The 18,837-nt window shown below is 37.1% G+C and overlaps 1 protein-coding gene across 1 annotated transcript; it reads right to left on the bottom strand.

The window, feature by feature from the left end:
* Positions 1 to 340: 340 nt before the first annotated feature.
* On the bottom strand, positions 341 to 5,658 carry LOC103930851 (pyrophosphate-energized vacuolar membrane proton pump). The gene is made up of 8 exons (XM_009340241.3): positions 5,256 to 5,658; positions 3,286 to 3,860; positions 2,818 to 3,197; positions 2,536 to 2,622; positions 2,123 to 2,453; positions 1,202 to 1,612; positions 1,002 to 1,061; positions 341 to 814 (listed from the first exon to the last, which is right to left on the bottom strand). The coding sequence occupies exons 1-8, from the start codon at positions 5,506 to 5,508 to the stop codon at positions 608 to 610; spliced, it is 2,304 nt and encodes a 767-aa protein (XP_009338516.2). The 5' UTR covers positions 5,509 to 5,658; the 3' UTR covers positions 341 to 607.
* Positions 5,659 to 18,837: the final 13,179 nt, after the last annotated feature.

Here is an 18,837-nt window from a genome sequence, read left to right as displayed (position 1 = left end):
TTCAATCCGTATGGTGAAAGCCTCATTCAAATGGAGAGCTAGAAAACTTCATGCAAATTTTGTATCATCCCCATAAAGATAGGCAGCAACCACTTAAGTTGCATAGTCAATTTATCAGAAACTACCAAACTGACAAGAAAGTGAAACGTTATGACGTACATCACGAAAGAATGCATCGCCTTGTAATTAATCACAGGGCATTTTGAGTATCATCCATGTCAGAGTCGTACCTATTCATGTTCAACAAAATGCCAAACAATACATTCAGTAGCCATCAACAAATTGTGTTAATAACAGAAAATCAAATTGATGATTCCAAAGGTCTGCAGTGCTCCCAAAATTCGGGGGAAAACGAAATCTAGAGTTCAAGATAGAACCCAATTTTCATTGAACATTTCATTTCGGTACATCTAATCTTCGTCATTAATTCTCAGAGTTCGCAATTTTACAGAAACACTGCCTAACAAGCAAGGAGGGAAGAGGAATACTGGTACAAGAAAAAGAAAAGTTAATAAAGCCTCCGCTCTACGGACCAAAAATAGAACAAAATGATATTATAAGAGGCCATTTCCCCCGGATACAATGGCCATATCATACACTCCTTCCCTCAAAAGATCTTGAAAAGTAGGCCGCCATGAGTGGCGAAGAAGGGAGCAAACACAAGGGACTCCACGGCCATGAGCTTAATAAGGATGTTGAGTGATGGCCCTGAGGTGTCCTTGAGCGGGTCTCCAATGGTGTCACCAATCACTGCTGCCTTGTGTGGGTCTGAACCCTTCGGGCCGAGGGTCCTTGCATGCTCTGAAGCACCGGCCTGAAAACCAAACCCCATATTAATCCATGATACGTTTCAAATTTTAGTAAACAGATCACCTAACCCGATGGATCAACAGGGAGGAGAATTCAAACTCGGGACATCTTCCAACATTCATAGGAGAAACACAACCAAGAGCTAGTTGAGTAAAGAATCTGACCTAACAATAAAGAGTCAAAATGTTTACCTCAATGTACTTCTTAGCATTGTCCCATGCACCACCAGTGTTAGAAGCAGATATCGCTATCTGATATATTCAAATCAATAATTGGCGATCAATATAGAATATCCACAAGTATATACTTCATTCCCAAATTTCAAATTGATTATTGCATATAAATAAACCAGCAATCATACATATGTGTAGTTGCCTATGGTCAACATTACCTGCACACCAGAAACAAGGGAACCAGCCAGAACACCGGATAGAGTCTCCACGCCAAAGAATGTTCCAACAATAAGAGGTGTAAGAATGACAAGGGCACCAGGTGGAATCATCTCCTTGATGGATGCATCAGTGGAGATCTTGACGCAGGTAGCATAGTCAGGCTTAGTAGTGCCCTCCATGAGACCTGGAATGGTATTGAACTGCCTACGGACTTCCTCAACCATTTTTAGTGCAGCACTTCCCACACTCTTCATGGTCATTGCAGAGAACCAGTAAGGAAGCATTGCACCCACGATAAGTCCAATAAAGACCTTTGGGGTTAAGACATCAACAGTTGAGATTGCTGCACGACTCACAAAGGCGCCAAATAGAGCCAAAGACACCAGGGCAGCAGATCCAATGGCAAATCCCTACAATAAAATAATTCATTGATCAATCAGAAAGACTTCTTCACACGTGAAGTCAGGAAAAAAAGTAGAAATATCCAAGCACAATATAACTCTTGTAGGAGGACATTTTGAGTTAGCTAAGCACTGTAGTAGCACTGTAAAAGTAGGTTTCATAAAGACGAGCCAAGGAAAACAGACACAAAGCAGTAGTTAGCGAAGAACATTACACTAAATATGGCAGTCTTAGTAGATCAAGTTGCTGAATTACTAGCACTTCCAATAACAGCAGCAATATATAGTATTAAATCTAACTGTAGGACTCTCCTGTCTACTTTTAGAACACACAGGCATACATTTTTAAAAGAAAACAACAAAATTATACTATGTTTATTGGTGTATTTTTCAACTTCAGAAACAGGCCTAACAGAAGAAAACAGACGTCTAATTCCCACAGAAGGATGGCTTGCACAAGCGAATAAGATGACAAGCTACAGGTAGATAAGGCACATTCTGAAAGTATGTCAATTATACCTTTCCAATAGCAGCAGTGGTATTCCCAGCAGCATCAAGAGCATCAGTTCTCTCACGGATTCTATGGCTCATGCCAGCCATTTCAGCAATGCCTCCAGCATTGTCACTGATGGGACCATAAGCATCAATGGCCAATCCTGTAGCAATGGTGCTCAGCATCCCAAGTGCAGCCACTGCAATGCCATACATAGCAGCAAAGCTAAAACTCACATAAATGCTGACTGCAATGGCAAAAATTGGAATGATGACTGATTTGTATCCCAAAGCAAGCCCAAAGATAACATTGGTGGCAGCACCAGTTCTGCAGGAGTCAGCAACATCTTGCACAGGGCTGTAGACAACAGAAAAGGATGGGTCAAGACAGGAAGTGAAGGCCATAAAAGAGGAGCAGTATTGCCAAGTATAGTTAGTACCTGTATGCGTTGCTAGTATAATACTCAGTGACGAACCCAATAATGAGTCCAGCCCAAAGACCAACAGCCACACACAAGAACAATTGCCTGCAAAGCCAAATTACATCAATGACATATTTGAACAACATGCCAACTCAATTGACAGCTAATCCATGGTACTCAACATAACCAAATCAAGAGTAATTACAACTTGATAGACTAAGTGCTGATAATAAAATAAACCTTAATTTTGTCGTTTCACAAATAAAGGAAACACAGTGTCTGAATTCACACAGAACTTACCAGTTTTTAACAACCTTCTGAACTCCAAAATTGAAAATTGTGAAGGATGACGGCAGAGCAATCCAGCTAACAATTGCAATTCCAATAGTCATGAGAACAGTAGAGATGATAAGCTGCTTTTTCAAAGCTGGTTCAATTTCCTTGACAGCCTTGATCTCAAAGAAATCAGTGGCAAATAGGGTTGTGATTAAACAAACAATGATGCCCACAGAACTGATGAGGAGAGGATACAACATAGGGGTGAACTCATGGTTGATTCCAAATGAGGAAATGGAAGCAACAACCAAGGCAGCACAAGATGATTCGGCATATGAGCCAAAGAGATCAGATCCCATACCAGCAATATCCCCAACATTGTCACCAACGTTGTCAGCAATCACCTGAAAGTTAAACCAAAAAAATTAATGTCAAAACCCCATTATAATATCCCAATAACAAAACTTAATGAGAAAAATTGATACTGCTTACAGCTGGGTTTCTTGGGTCATCTTCAGGAATGTTTCTTTCAACCTTTCCTACCAGGTCAGCCCCAACATCGGCAGCCTTGGTATAGATACCACCACCAACTCTCCCGAAGAGAGCCATAGATGATCCACCGAGACCATAGCCAGTAATGGACTCAAAAAGTCCTTCCCAGTCATCACCATAGTACAGCTTAAAGAGATTGATAGTAATGAAAAGTACTAAAAGACCATTTGCTGCAAGGAGGAAACCCATAACTGCACCAGACCTAAATGCAGTGATAAAGGCCTTCCCAACACCTTTTCTGGCCTCCAATGTTGTCCTAGCATTGGCATAAGTGGCAATTTTCATGCCAAGAAAACCAGACAGGACAGAGGTTATACCACCAAGTACAAAAGCTACAGTGCTGAAAATTGCAGTTGCAAGTGCTGGCTTGCACGTCTTTGCGGCATCATAGGTGCATGGCTGGCTCTTTGTGCTGAAGCCCTCCACAGACCCGAGGAAGAGGAAGATCAGGATTGCAAATACAACCATGAAGACCCCAACATACTGGTACATGGTGAAAAGAAAGGATGTTGAACCTGTACCGCCATGCATATGGAGCTTATTAATAACATGGAGATACATATAACAAGCTAAGAAAATCTGCTTGCGGTCTAGACATATATAGAAATAGCTTATTTTCTATGAGCATAACACTGTCTGAGCATACACTTTGATTATAAACGTCTAAATAAATCCAAACTCAAAAACCCCAAAAAAAAATAAAATTAAAGGGCCAAAAAGACCAGCAGTGTCTCACTCTATCAGTGCTAGTGAAGTAAAGCTAGTAGTTCATCAGCTCCATGTTCAATGTTATTCTCAAGGTACTAATCAAAACGATGCACAAACCCGATTTATCTTTGTACATTATCACTGTCAACAGACATAGTTGTATGTCCTGTTAAATTTCATACATGTGCCACCATTAATGCCCTTTCCATGACACATATTTCTGGTTTGAGATCTACACTTTAAATAGTCAGAATACCGCCCTTAAACCGCATAGTTTGTTCAACTGCATTAACATGTGAAATACCAATAGTTTGAGACCTACACTGCTTCTAAATTGCTAATTGCAGGAAAAAGAAACTAAACTCACTACATATCTTGGTATAAGACGCAATTATTTCACAGCACTAGCACAATAATTCAAATCAGGAAAAAAAATTAAAACTTTAATTTATAAACGACAACAAGATAAATTATGCTCCCGACAACAACACAAGACCCATGAAACAAGATAATAAAAAATAACCTTAATTTTATACTGTAAGATGCCCTACCACATGCTAGTAACAATACTGATACAGGACAAAATTATTAACTGCGATTTATCACAATAACAACAAGGTCGAGGAGATAAAGCTGCATTATAGGATATTCTTCCCAGTATTAAACTAGATCTGGATAATTAAATTAAACAATAAAAAATTAAATAATCTGTTTAACAAAACGCAAAAGCAGATCTTGAAAACGACCCAACTCGGATATGCAATCCAAAGCTCAAAGCTTGAGCTAACATAAGCCCTGGAATTTCATGAAAAGCATTCGTCTTTGTCCAGAAAGAAAAGATAAATCTGGGTTTTTTGGGTCTTTCTCTTACCTTACTCCCAAGACATTGTTTGGCTGCCGAGAAATTGCAAGAAATTATAAATTTAGTTAGTGGGGATTTTTACACTCAAACCAAGTTTAAGGTGACCATTTGAATGAACTGCTAATTATTTTCCGTCCAATTTCTTCTTTTACTCAGCGGTAAATTTCTGAACTTTCCTTTCATTTCCTGCGTTTTCTGAGCAAACAAACACAGTATTAAGCTCCAACACTGTTGGAGGTAACAAAAAAAAAATCTAAACACTGTAAAAAATTCAAGAGAACCACCAGATCTAACAAAAAGCTCAAAAGATCTAAAACAAGCTCAGAAATTTAAGCTCTACCTTCAGAGATAGCGTTCTGTATCTCAGCGCACTTAACGACGACGTTCTGGTCATTTAAGCCTTCCTCCTCCTCGATTAGGTAGTCATTGCAACCGTTCTTGTTACTGTTGGGGCCGGACGGCGGCGCGTTGCGCTCGGGCGTGACCTTCACGAGCGAGACCAGGAACCACTGGACGAGCGAGAACACGATCCCCACGACGGCGGCGACGGGGATCACAATCTCCGTCGCGAGAGTTGAGAGCAGAACTGCCATACTCGCCGGAACCCTAGCTTCGCCGGTGTCCGTATGCCGGAGAAATTAAAACAGAAAAAAGACTCTTCGAGCTGCTGTGAGCTTCGTAGTGTGAAAAGAGATAAGAAGATGGAGAGCCTTTTGCTAAGAGGCTCAGGTGGATTTTATATTCGCAGAGAGAGCAAATATTCGAGGAGCATAAGCGCAGTGTTGCGGCTGTATTGGTACCATGCAGTGTAGGAAATCTGGACCGTTGTTTGGGATCTCTGTTGTTTGATTGGACGGTGGGATTGAGGTGTGTGAGGAGAGAGGGGATGGTAATGCGGTAAGGGGTTAATGGATAGAAATAAAGGTTGTTCACTTATTTTGGACGCATAGATGCCGGAATCACCTTTTTTTTTTTTTTTTTCTTTTGAAAATGGCACCAGCTTATTGCTTTACCACTTTAGTTCGCTCTTTTGAGGTCGGAAAAATTCAGATGAGCATTTTAGTTTTCTTTTAATATTTATCTTGTGACTCATCAACGTTAAGAATCAAACTTAAAATGCATCGTGTGAAATACAAATTTAAAACTCATCTACAACCCCTAGACTAAGCAGATAACCTTTCTGTTACGCTATTCTTTTTCGGTGATGAGTTGGCTGTTGTTGTTGCGACATTTTTGAGCAAGGTAGGGCTGCTTTGCAAGTACAGGATTCATGATGCACCCAATAAAGATTTAACCTTGTGATATGATGACATCTAATCCAATGCTTCAACGTATTCCTCATGGAATGGACATCACATTCCTCATCGTTTTTTGTATTTTATATTTTATATCTTTACAAGAGCAGCAAAAAAATTTGAACCTGTGATTTCATAAGCAAATTTTTGTAATCACGTTGTTATTATTATTTAAATGGTGTGATGCTGAGTAAAAGATAAACTTTTTTAGTACACATGAGAATGACTTCTTCCATGAACGAAAAAATTGAACTCATGATTTTTATAAGTAAATATTCTTAATCACGTTGTTATTATTATTTAAACGGCATGACGTTGAATAAAAGATGGACTTCTTCAATTGACAGATTCTTCAGTGCCTTTCTAACAGAGGTTCGAAACCAGCTGAGAGCACTTTGTGGCTAGAAGCAAGCAGAACCTCGAGCGGAGATTAGTCCCCCCTTCAATTTGAGGAGACTTAGTGGTCTTTACTCAAAAACAAAAATGACTTGCTTATACCAGGAGTATATCACTGCTTTACTGATGAGTGTGATAGGGATGACAACATATTCTTATGAGAAAATGATTAACATACACTATTTTCTTCTTATACACATTTATGTTTTATTTTGTCTATTGATTTAATTGGATTTATTCAGTGTATTGTCCAAAAATAAAAAGTGATGTATGAGAGATTAGAAATGATGTCTGAAATCAACTCTCACCCCTATAAAAGAAAATAATTTTTTTTAGTACATCGATATTTTTATACCAGGAGACAGAGAATTCGGCTAAATCACATAATAAATAACCTAATTTGGTAATGAATTCATCATTCACGAAATTCGAACATAAAACATCTCACTTTTAAGCAAAAAAGAATATTACTAAATTCTAATACTAAGTGTATAAAAAAAAAGAAAAAAAAAACAAAAAAGGGGTCGGGAGACAGACATCATTGCCTACGTGAGCTATTCCGAGTATAGATAAAATCTAGTGTTTTTTTTCTATTTCAAATTGACTTTATGATATGCGCTATCATATTAGGCAATCAAATTCTAACGGTCAATTTAGCTAATAATCAAGTGAATTTGTATATACGTCAATTTGTAATCAACGTCAATATTTACCAATCTTACTTCGGCAGCTAAACTTTCAATTCAACGATCAATAATCTACTAACTAATTCTTGATCTAATTTATATTTCTAATTTTTCCAAATTAAAACTCGTTTGTCAGTAACTATTATAAAAAGATTTGAACTCGTAACTTCTTCCTAACAAAATAAAATAAACTAACTTACAAATGTTTTCTACGAATATAATACTTTTTTGGTATAGTTTACATGTTACTTATATATACAATGATTGTCTACCCTCCCACTTCCGATGCCCTCTCGTGCCCTCTTGTATGTGTGGTCACGGTTAAACCACGTCAACATTTTATATTACTATTCATTGTTTACGTGGCTTAACCGTGACTACACAAAACAGGAAGGCACGGGAGGCCAGAAAATCCTTGTCCCCTAAACATGCCAAAATAATACAAAAGTAGATCTTGAAAAGGCCTTATGAAATTACTCTCCAACCATGGGGCCAGCCCATGGTGGTTCGCAAAGCCATTATTTAGATGCTACAAAATATATGATGACCATGTGATTATATTAGGTGGCTCATTCATTCTGTAGGTGGGAAATTCCAATATGTGTGGTCCCCACCGCACATTTGAATCAAGTGGAGCCCGTTGTTTGTTAACCGAGTTTGGATTATTCCTTTGTTAATTTAGCATTACGCTAATATGCTGGATTAAGAAATTTTAATCCTGCTGCTGGTGTGATTTAAGTTACGGTGGGGAGAGAAGCAGGGAATAACTGCCCGTCCTGAGTCAGTTGAGGAAATTGTGGTTGTTTTCGAGCGGTTGCAGGGGTCCTGACGTTGCGTGTGTTGAATGGCGTGCAGAGCATCCTATCGGATAATTCTCATTTTTCCCTTTTTTAATTTTTTTTTTTAATTTTGTCTTCCTCTATAGTCTATATCCACTCAATCAAGGAAAAAGATTTCTTTCACCAAGTTCATTGGATTAACTGATTTGAACTTTTAAAATTTAATCCAACGGTTAAGAATTATTACAGCTTTTAAAGGATCAAAACAAATGGACCGTTGAATAAAATTTTAAAAACTCGTATCACTTGATCTAATGTCTTTGATAAAAGAGATTCTCAGATCCGATCAGGATCTCTTCCTCTCAAACAATACCTCGCATTGCACTCCAACGATATAGGGGGTTTGGATTAAGAGGTGGCCACCTACGCAAGCTAGGTGGTTTGGTGATTTTTTGGTGCAGATTAAGTCTTTTCTATTCTCTCCCCTTACAATCAATAATTTAAGCCGCTATCATTTGTCAAAAATAAAATATAAAATAAAAATACACATAAAAGTTAAGAAATGCTTAACACTCATCAATCTTACTTATTGGGTTAATACTAAAGATATCAAATTTTTTGAACCAAATTACAAATCAAATAATGTGTCACCAATAAGAAATAAACATGTTCATCGACACTTAATTAATATTCAATCATCTACAATCACATAATTTAGTTTGCAAATTTAATTTAAAAATTTGTTCTCTCTAACATTACCCTATTTCCTACATAGTATAACAAATAAAAAATACTACAAGTTTTAAAATCATTTTTAAATTTAAAACCTTTTAATCACACGTTGATGTATCAACTAGAAAATGTCTAACTTATTGTTCTTTAATTTTGGTAACCGAATATATATAGTACAATACTAGCTAGCACATTATGGCTATTTCAGTCTTATAAATTAATTTAAAGAAAATTAATGAAAATGATTTGAAAATTTTGAGTTTTAACGATAAAAACAAAATCAAGGGTAAAGTGAATAGTACCATGATTGATTTTTTAGTGTAAAAATGTTATTTTTCGTTAAAGTGAATAGTACGTGAGCTTTTTGTTAAAGTTCCTATTAATTATATTATTCATTGTCTATTGTTGCACCCAAATTTTGCTTTATAAAAAGGCAAAATGTAATTAAAATTACAAGAAACGTTCTTTCAACCTTGTGTGTCGCCCCATTAAGTTCGAGTCACGCTGTCAACAATTTTTGTTGGTGCGCAAATTGTAAATTCTTACATAAATCTATACTAGTTACAGCTGACAATTAGGTGTCACGCATAATTTCTTTCGACTTGAAATTATAAGTATACTCTGATGCTAGTAGTAAAAGTAACCAATTTCTTCCTAATTTTCTTTCAACCAAAGAAGCTAACAAGCATGCCAAATTACTAATGTGAAAAGAAAACAAAAAAAATTAGAAAGTAATCAATCATATTAATTGACATGATACCAAACCCTAGAAGGCTAGTAATGGAAAAGAGAACAAATAAAGAGAAGTGGAATTAGCAAAAGTAGAAGCGCATTCAAATACGCAATGGTATGGCAAAAGAGGCTGGTGACCTTTTTGTAAGCATACAAAAAGACAAACAAGTAGTGGGAGGGGGATCAACTTCCGCTTTATTTTATTTGTTTGCTTCATCATTAAGTGAAACTGTACAACTCGGAAGGAAGGTTCACAAAGTGTGGGCCGTGAGAGTGAAACAGAAGATTAATTAGAGCATTTCCAACGAAAGTTCCGAATTAGGGCTTTCCGCCATTATATTTGTTTGAGGACTCATTTGCAAATGTAAAAGGAATATATCTATCCTTAAGAATTTTAGCTTCATGAGGGTTCTTGTAGTATAATCTTTAACTTTAAGGATTAAAAAATTAAAATAATTGTTAATATTTCAAACGTTGATTTAAACAACAAAAAAAACTTCAAAAAACTATTGATAACCTTTGATCTTCCATCAATAAGCAAAACAAAAAGTAGCGGGACCCGGCCCATTGAAAGCTGCACAATATTGTAAGGGCTTCTTTTCTAATCCGTAATTAAAATAGGTGGAATTGAATTGAAGGGAAATTGAATTGAGGAGAATTGAAATCCAGATTTTCATTAAAGCTGTTTACTACAGTTTTCTGGAATTGGAGTATAAATGGTTATGTTTGAATATAAGTTGTTTACTAATTCACTTGAATCGGCATGAAAATTTGTATGATTACTAAAATGCCCTTTATTATAAATAAATATTTTATAAGAACTTATAGGAAATCAAGTCAATTGATATAAAATTAAAAATAAAAAACTAACCAACCAAACCCCAACCCAACCGTTCTCTCTATCTTTGCCTCAATCATCTTTCAACAATTTGAAATTCACGGTGTGTTTGAGGCCTTTGGGAAGTGCTGGTTGTGGTGATGTAATTTCTTTGAAGTTTAGTTTACGAGGTATTTCGTGTTGATTTGAATGTGAGGAGTTTGTTTTTAACATTGTGTTAAAAATAAAATAACTAAAATGGGTTCTTCTTCAGCTTTCACTTGATCTTGTTTTCTGGTTGTCGAGGAAAATGATGGTGGGTGTGGCCTTGGGAAGACAGGAATGGAGCGGTAAGCGAGAGGACAGACTAGCGCTGGGCACAGGTGCTAGTTTTATCATAGGAGTTTTAACGAAAAACTCGCGGTACTGTTTACTTTAACGAAAAATCACATTTTTACACTAAAAAGTCAATCATGGTACTATTCACTTTACCATTTATTTTGTCCTTATCATTAAGACTCAAAGTTTTCAAGCTCTTTTCATTAGTTTCTCTTTTTATCTTTGGAATTTCAGCAATTATGTGAGGGCATTATGGGTATAAAAAATGGATTCCCCATTCCCTCATTCTTCCAGAACTCAAATGCCACTGACTATCAAGGGATCCAATTCCTCCAAAGTGAGGAATTGAATTCCAAACTTTGTGTAGGTCCCACCATATTTTTTATTCCTTAAAATTTAGTAAACAAAGGAGTAGTCCGTAATCAGAATACGATTCCATGTTTTAATTCCTATTACGCGTACGTAAACGCGCTCTAAGAGTCTCATTCATGTGCTTAGAACTTTAGGGGTGGGCATAAAAAACGCCAAATAGGAAAATCGAATTGAACCGTGACAAAAAAAAAATCGTAAAAAATCACGTTGACCAAAAAAGTTAAAATCGAAACAAAAACCGAACCAAACCGTTTTAAATGGTTCCGATTCTGGTTTGGAAATGTTAAGAACAGAAGGAACCGGACCGAACCGCTTTTAATATAAATTATTGTTTTATTATTATTTTTATATAAATAAGACATTTTTCCAGGAAGACCATGTGTACAAGCCCAATATTTTTCTTCACTTCTCTCCCCCTCCTTTGTTGTTTTATCACTTTTCTTCCCCTACATTAATTTTCTCCATTCTTTTCCAATATATTATGCATTCTGTACATTTTAGTTTTAGTTTAAGATCTACACTTTGGTCTTAATATAAGCCTTTCTATCTTTTAATTTATATTTATATGCACACTTTCTATCATCCGGTCACAAATCTTATAGATCTAATAATGCAAACTCAAATTTACTTGAATTTGTGGTTGAAATATGTGCTTGGTATTAGAAGTAGAAAATTAGAAAAAACGTTTATATAATTTTGGTTAAAACCATAAACAAGCATGAACCGAACTGGAACCGTCATGAATCAAACCATACAGTTTTAGTAATAAATTTAAACGAAACCGCACCGAATCGAACTGTTAAAATTTTCGATTCTAATTCCATTTTGAGAGTAGAACCGGACCGTGCCCACCCATATGAAACTTCACTCAAATCAAAAAGGACATACACCCATCCTATTTGAGAGTCCATGAGCAGTCCTCAGCTGTGAGGAAATACGTGCGGTCTCCGACCACTCCCTTTACTATAGGGACTAAAGTTCTGGCCATTAGAAGCCACAAAATCTTTAAATTTAAGGACACGTGGTAATGAGGACAGGTATAGAGATAAGCGTTGGAGGAGATGCTCTTAGGAGTAAAATTTTTTGCTAGAAACGGGAACACAATTCATGAAGTGTATCATTTCAAATGAATTGAGAAGTGTAGATAACAAGGTCGAAAGAACGTTTCTTGTAGTTTTGCTAAGATAAATTCAGATCCCTTCTCTTTTAGAAGAATTATATGTCTCTATTCACCTCTTAAGTAGAAATTTATAAGATGTTACAATCCTATCAACAAGGAAATAACTAATTTACACGAAATCATACTAAATTAAGAATCTCAATATTACAAAATATACACAAAAGTCAACAAATTCATGTATCATGATTTGAGTAAAATAGTAATATTATATGTTCGTGTTCTGTAACGTTCTGTGTCATATAAGAGAACGACTTATATGGCATGTGTGCACCACTCTAGTAGTATTTGTATCAATAAAATAAAGACAGTGTGCAAATTTTCATTTAAATGTCCTTATTTCATCAGCACAAGATGTTACATAACTGTATTATCGTACTATGTATGTTATTTTGGTGTCTTGGGCACCATAAAACTCTTGCTAAGTTAGGAGTTAAAAGGACTCACTACCCACTTCTGCTCAAAGAGATGATTGAGCTCTCTTTTGGTCCCCCAACCCAAAAGTACTGGTTCCTTAGTTCCTGACGATTCGATTGGGTTATTGATTTACTAACTTCCATTTATATTCCAGTTGGCTTTGCTGGCTGTAGTTTAACGTCAAACCTAATCCTAACCCTAACGGGCCACCATACATTGCATACGTACTTGCTAGTTGGATTTGAACCCTCAACACTCGAGGACACAAAGTACCCTGCTTGTAAACAAAATCCACCTAGCAAGGAGAGCGACTACTACTCGGATGAAAAAACATGGCAAGTTGCTGCGGGATAAAAGGATAACGGACTCATTTCAAAAATCTTGATAGTTTATCGACTCTAAACGTCAAGCTTTTTCTGATAGTTATACCTTGACAATCTGCATGTGTTGTTCGATTTTGATTGTTTTTTTTAATAAATAATATTCTTTATACTAAAGAGGAGGGGCTGAGTTTAGTCTCATAATGAGCTAGTAATAATGTGGTTCAAATTCGCTTTTAATGATAATCGAATCTAAGACTTCTCATTTATAAGTGAAGTGGAATATCACTAGACTGTAGTAAGTGACGAGATTGTGTTTTGATATCATATGATGTGAGAATATATATATATATATATATATATATAAGTTATTTCATCAAGTAAAATATGCCTCCCTCATGTAGTTTTTTATGCGGAGCATAACACTAAATTTATACACGAAATGATGTGACGTCAATCAAAATCGTTCTTTAATTCAAATTAAAATTTGATTAATAATTGTGATTAAATTAATATAATGTAGAATGTGCCACATCATTTTGTGCACGAATTTAACGCATAAATCTGGTGTGTGTAGCTTCACCTATTAAAATTGTAAAGGCATGAATCTCCAGTTTAGTTTGGTTTGATGCTACATATGATGCTATTGAAGTGGGCCTAAAATGAAGGTCTGGCTCAAGTTGGGCCGAGCCCAAAGGCCTCAGATAAGATTCAAAAACCCAATTTTATATAAGACGACCCAAGTAGAGGACCCGAACCATTCTCTGTTATCACAGATTTTTTTTGTTTTCTCTTCGACGTTTGGGGGCGTTTGTTTGCCCTCACTAAGTTGGACTGGACTGGACTGGACTAGCTATTAGTCCAATACTGTGTTTGTTCCATGCTGGGACTAACATTAATGAGACTAAAGGGGACTAGCATGGACAAAACCCTTCACTAAGAGGTCTTAGCGAGACCCCCCAATAACCATGGGACTAGCTAAGACTATCCTCTCTTTCTCGTCCTCGTCATGCTTAACGACCACTCTTGACAAATTCCTCGTCATCTCCGGTCACCTAGATCAATCATTAACTTTCCGACTCTCTTTCAGATCCATTTCACAACCAACTTTCATACAAAATATACCAAATTGAAGCTGGGAGTGACAAGATTACGATTTTACCTGAATCGAGGCCAAAATGTGGTCGAATGTGACTGGAAAATGGCCTGGAAGTCTCGGCCTGTTTGGGCTTCTTCAAATCCATGACAGATTCGAGCATTCAAAGCTAAGATCTCGGTCTAGGGATGGTGATGAATTTTTTGGCGGTGCTAACTTCATCTGATTTAACGAGGAAATGGTAGGAAAAAATGAAGAAAAAGATAAGATCATAATAAAATATTAATAATTTATATATTAAATAATATAATATTATAATTTGTTATTATCCAGCTTCTTAGTCCAATACTGCACCAAACGCTTCACTAAGTTAGTCTAGTTTAGTCTAGTCTAAGCTAGTCCAGCTTAGTCCTTGAAGCTAATTCAGTCCGAGATAGTCCGGCGCAACAAACGCCCCCTTTAAGTCCTTCTGTTAACAAAACAATATCCCAAGGGAAAGGTGGACAAGCTCTGAAACGTTGGACGTTGGTCTCACTGTATACGATATAAGAACGCAGAAATTCAACGTAAACGACGGCCGTCTTTTGTTGATAATATATCAATAAAATGTTAATACTCTTTTTTTTTTTTTTTTTTACTACAATTATAACGACACATAATTGACGGTATGTCGACAAGCCATTATCTCTACTAAGTACTAAAACATTCATTGTCAACCAAAATCTTATAAAATTACCAGTTTAATTCTCTAATTAAAACATAACATGAATAAGAAATATGAGGTAGAAATGTAATTTCAGACAACCAAATTTTGTTTTTTTTTTTTAAGTCTCACTTATATGTAATCCTAACATATCTCTAATTATAAAAAATAAAAATAAATAAATAAACTTCCCACTCCCTTCCTCTCTCCTTTTATTTCAAAAACAAAAATAAAAAATTTTCTCACGCTTTGTGTGTGGCCATATGGTAGTTTAATTTAAAAAAAGTTGTCCATTCGGTTATCAAATACATTCAAATTTTATGCAGGTATGGGTTTTGGATGATTTTGACGTGAAAAATGTCCTTTTTGCAAAAGTTAAAAATGAATCCGGCAATCGGCATCTTCGCTTAGTGAGATACAATTATCGTGTTAGCGCTTTAGATATGTGGCAGTGTGATTGTGCGGTGATATTAATTAGTATTTGCTTAGTGATGGTAATTATGTTAGAGACTTAATTAGCCCTAACTTTAACTCAATATTAGCATAGATGTGTGTGTGTATAATCAACAAATAATTTGGAGCCCTCTTTTCATGGAGAGAGTGTGTGCAAAACACGAACACATATGTCATATGTCATTATACAAGAAGATGGACACTTAGAAGAAAAGAAAAAAAAAAAAACTTTCCTCCACTTGTATGACATATGGCGTACCACCCTATGTGCGAGACATATTGAAAAATCTCTCCCTTTCATGACAATGTCTTCCTTCACATCTTTTACATTTAGTTATTTCACTCTTATTTTTTTAACCAATGTAACAATGTTGTCATGGAGTGTGGCTACAGTACCTTGGGGCTTTGTAGAGATATTATCCTCGCTCATTTACACTCAAAATTTAGATCTTTTTCTCGTAAACTAAAGTAACATAGAATATCAGTACAAGTACTTAACACTATCATCTAACAATTAGATCTGTTGTAATGACACCCAAGAAGCATAAATGACCGCCAAATAGGATAGTACTAGTTAATTATATTCGTAACTAATTAGTCATTGTTGTCAAAACTATACTCATAAATAAAGACATGGTTGGGACAAGTAAGACTAACAAATATTGGTGCAACTGAATCTTGTGCAGGTAAAGGTTGCTAAGCTGCTCTAATCCTACTTTAATAAGCATCACTTTGCGTTTCCTATGCAGTGCCAGCGGCCTTCACATCCATCTGTAGTGTAGATCACTTACGTCATGTGTGATTTGTATATAAAGTTAAGAATAATACTTACACTACTCAAAGATGAATAGGATCTCCTACTCAAAAAATTTTATATTCGAATAACAGAGCTTCGTACTTATAATCAGAACCATTCATATTATCAATCACTCTATAAAGATCATATCTACAAAAATAAAATCATATATGCAAAAAATCGTGTAGTCAGTTTATTGTAACAAATGAATAGATGGTTTGTAATATAGTCCGATGACTGAACAACCTTAAATTTTAATTGAATTTTAGTATAGGCGATCTTTATAGAGTGATTTATAATATAAACGGTTCTGATCATAGACACGAAGTTATATATATTTACAATGAACAATTTTGAGTAGAAACTTTTACTCATCTTTATGTGGCTAAGTATTATTCTAAAGTTAAACTTCAACTTCCTTTCATCGTGTGTTCTTCTGAGGCTTGGTTTGTAGTCAACTGAGAATCTGAATGGATTGCAAGCTTTTTCACCACTAAGTCTTTCGCTAGTAGATGCTGCTAGTAAGGCCTTGTATTCTGCTCTGTCGTTGGATGCTTTGAAGTTTGAAGTAACGTGGGCTTGGTCAACGTAGATAGGAGCATGAAGGTGGCACGACTGGGAGCCTTGGTGCAAGATTGACACGGTTGTGAGCCATGGTAATAGATCAAGGGTGGTCGGGGGTCGTGAAGCAGGTAGGCACGACTTTGAGCGCGGAGTTGTGATGAAAACAAGACATGCCCCTGGTTCTTGGTGGTTGGGCCGGTGTGTCCTTCTGGTACCTGTCTGCATTCGGCGCGCGATTAGGCTGAGTTGATGCGTTTGTTGGAATAGAAGTAATCATTGTATCCTCCAGTGTATGTGGGATGGTTCCGTCTACTCGATCTTGTCAATGAAAGGTGACATGTTTATGTTGGTCATGTCTCGTCGGAGTACTTTGTTAGTAGCTTTATTAAGTTGGAAACCATGCAATCGTGCGATTAGGAGCCTCTCAACTTCTTCCTGAAAATTTCCTTTCTGGGGCAACAGAGCTTTCGGCTGCCCTCAGTCGTGACCTGTTGGTCTAGGCTGCTTTTCCTTATGCTTGACTCGTCTATGCCACGACTGTGGTGCATGTGGTACATTCCTGGCAGGCGAGTGGGTCACTCGCAGGTTACCGGTTAAACTTAAGCCGGATTGAATGACTGCTTCTTTCCATCCGCCGTGCTACCTACTCCGATGTGAAGTAAATGATGCTTCTTGCGGGCCTAGCCACGAATGAACACTTCGATTGGTAGGTTGTCCATGTTAATTATCGGAATGTGGCCCCAAATGTGAATATATGCTCATTCGTGGGCCTAACCAAGAGTGCATGCTTCTCTGCATGCTAAGACGAGAGTATATGCTATCTCAGGGGTCTAGACAGGAGTGTACATTGCCAGAACGCTTGGTTCATGGATAGTTAAAAGACTGCTTGCTGGGACGCTGCTGGAGAGATTCGTCATCAGCCATTGTCTTACTTTGGGATACCTTGTCTGGGGCACGTTGCATCTCGGTTCGTTGCAAAAGTTGATTCACCAAGGTCGTCTGCTGCACGAGGGCACTTGTTAACTTTATGACTTGTCGAGACAAGTGTTGTTCGTCATTTGGGATGGAATAGCTTGGATGGTATGCGTCTCCTTGAGTAGTAGAAGTGCAATGGACTCTAGGCGCGAGATTTGAGTTGAGATGTGTCAAATTTGCAGAAAAATGGGGTGAAAATACCCCTGGTTCAATTGTCAGTCCGAAAATCTAAAGCCAGGACAGTTGAACCGGTCTGGGCAGCTAGGTGAGCCACGGGAGTGGGCTGGACCGCGGGTGCGGGTCTGATCGCGGGCATGGCCAGATCACAAGCTTGGGCTAGGCCACAGGGGTGCGCGGGCACTGGGCCTTTCCTCTTCTCAGCGTGGCTTGGGCTGGCGTTACGTTATGGGCCTATGAGTCTTGGGTTGGTTGCCACTATCCACTGCCACGGCAATTGCCATGGCTGCCATGGTGGTGGTGCTCCGTGGTGGCAAGGTTACTCCTCTTGTCGCGATGAGTCTCATGAATCGTCATGGTGGGTCTACATCGCGTCCTTTATCATTTGATTTGGATTTTTGAATGTAAGAAGTTTCGTTTGTTGTGGTTTCCGACTTTCCCGCCATTGTATTTTTCTCCTACGTCTATTCAAAGAATTAAAAAAATTATGAATGAACGAGAATTGAGAAACTTTGAATGTGAGAGTCTTCTTCGAGCGTGTGAATCAAACTCTCAATGAAATCACCAATTTGTGGATGCAAATTTCGGCCATCTCTTCCTTTGATGAAAATGCACCTGCAAAATAATCACACCTTCGATTAAGGCCAAAAGCCTCACGCTTCCATGATGAATGAAGGGCTTTAGCCGAAGAATCTCCGATGCTAAAGTTAGAATTATGAAAAGAATGGGTTTAGGAGTTTGTGGATAGTAGATGACCCTCCATTTTAATGGGATAAGAGGGGTATTTATAAGAGGGTGGTTGGCCCTATTTGGATAATAATGGCCAGCCATATATGGTGTAATTGGAAAATAATTGCAAGATATTATGTGAAATAATATCTTACAATTAACATGGTAATTAATCCCAAATTAAATAGGAAGTTTTGGGAGTTACCTTTTGAACAAAGATTTGATGAGGAGTGATGAGAGAGATTTGAATAAATACCATTTTGATCACCTTTGACTCTTCCTTGATCGAGCAGTTATTGTCCATGGTATGCGCATGAGAATTCTGATGTATCTCGAGGGTAATTTTGTCATTTTAACCTAAAAGTCC

The sequence above is a fragment of a genome, unplaced genomic scaffold (genome assembly GCF_019419815.1).
Source record: "Pyrus x bretschneideri cultivar Hongxiangsu unplaced genomic scaffold, Pyrus_bretschneideri_v1 Contig20, whole genome shotgun sequence".
In the NCBI taxonomy this organism is placed as follows: Eukaryota; Viridiplantae; Streptophyta; class Magnoliopsida; order Rosales; family Rosaceae; genus Pyrus; species Pyrus x bretschneideri.
The sequence above is the reverse complement of the archived record's forward strand: the minus strand, read 5'-3'. Positions and strand labels throughout refer to the sequence as shown.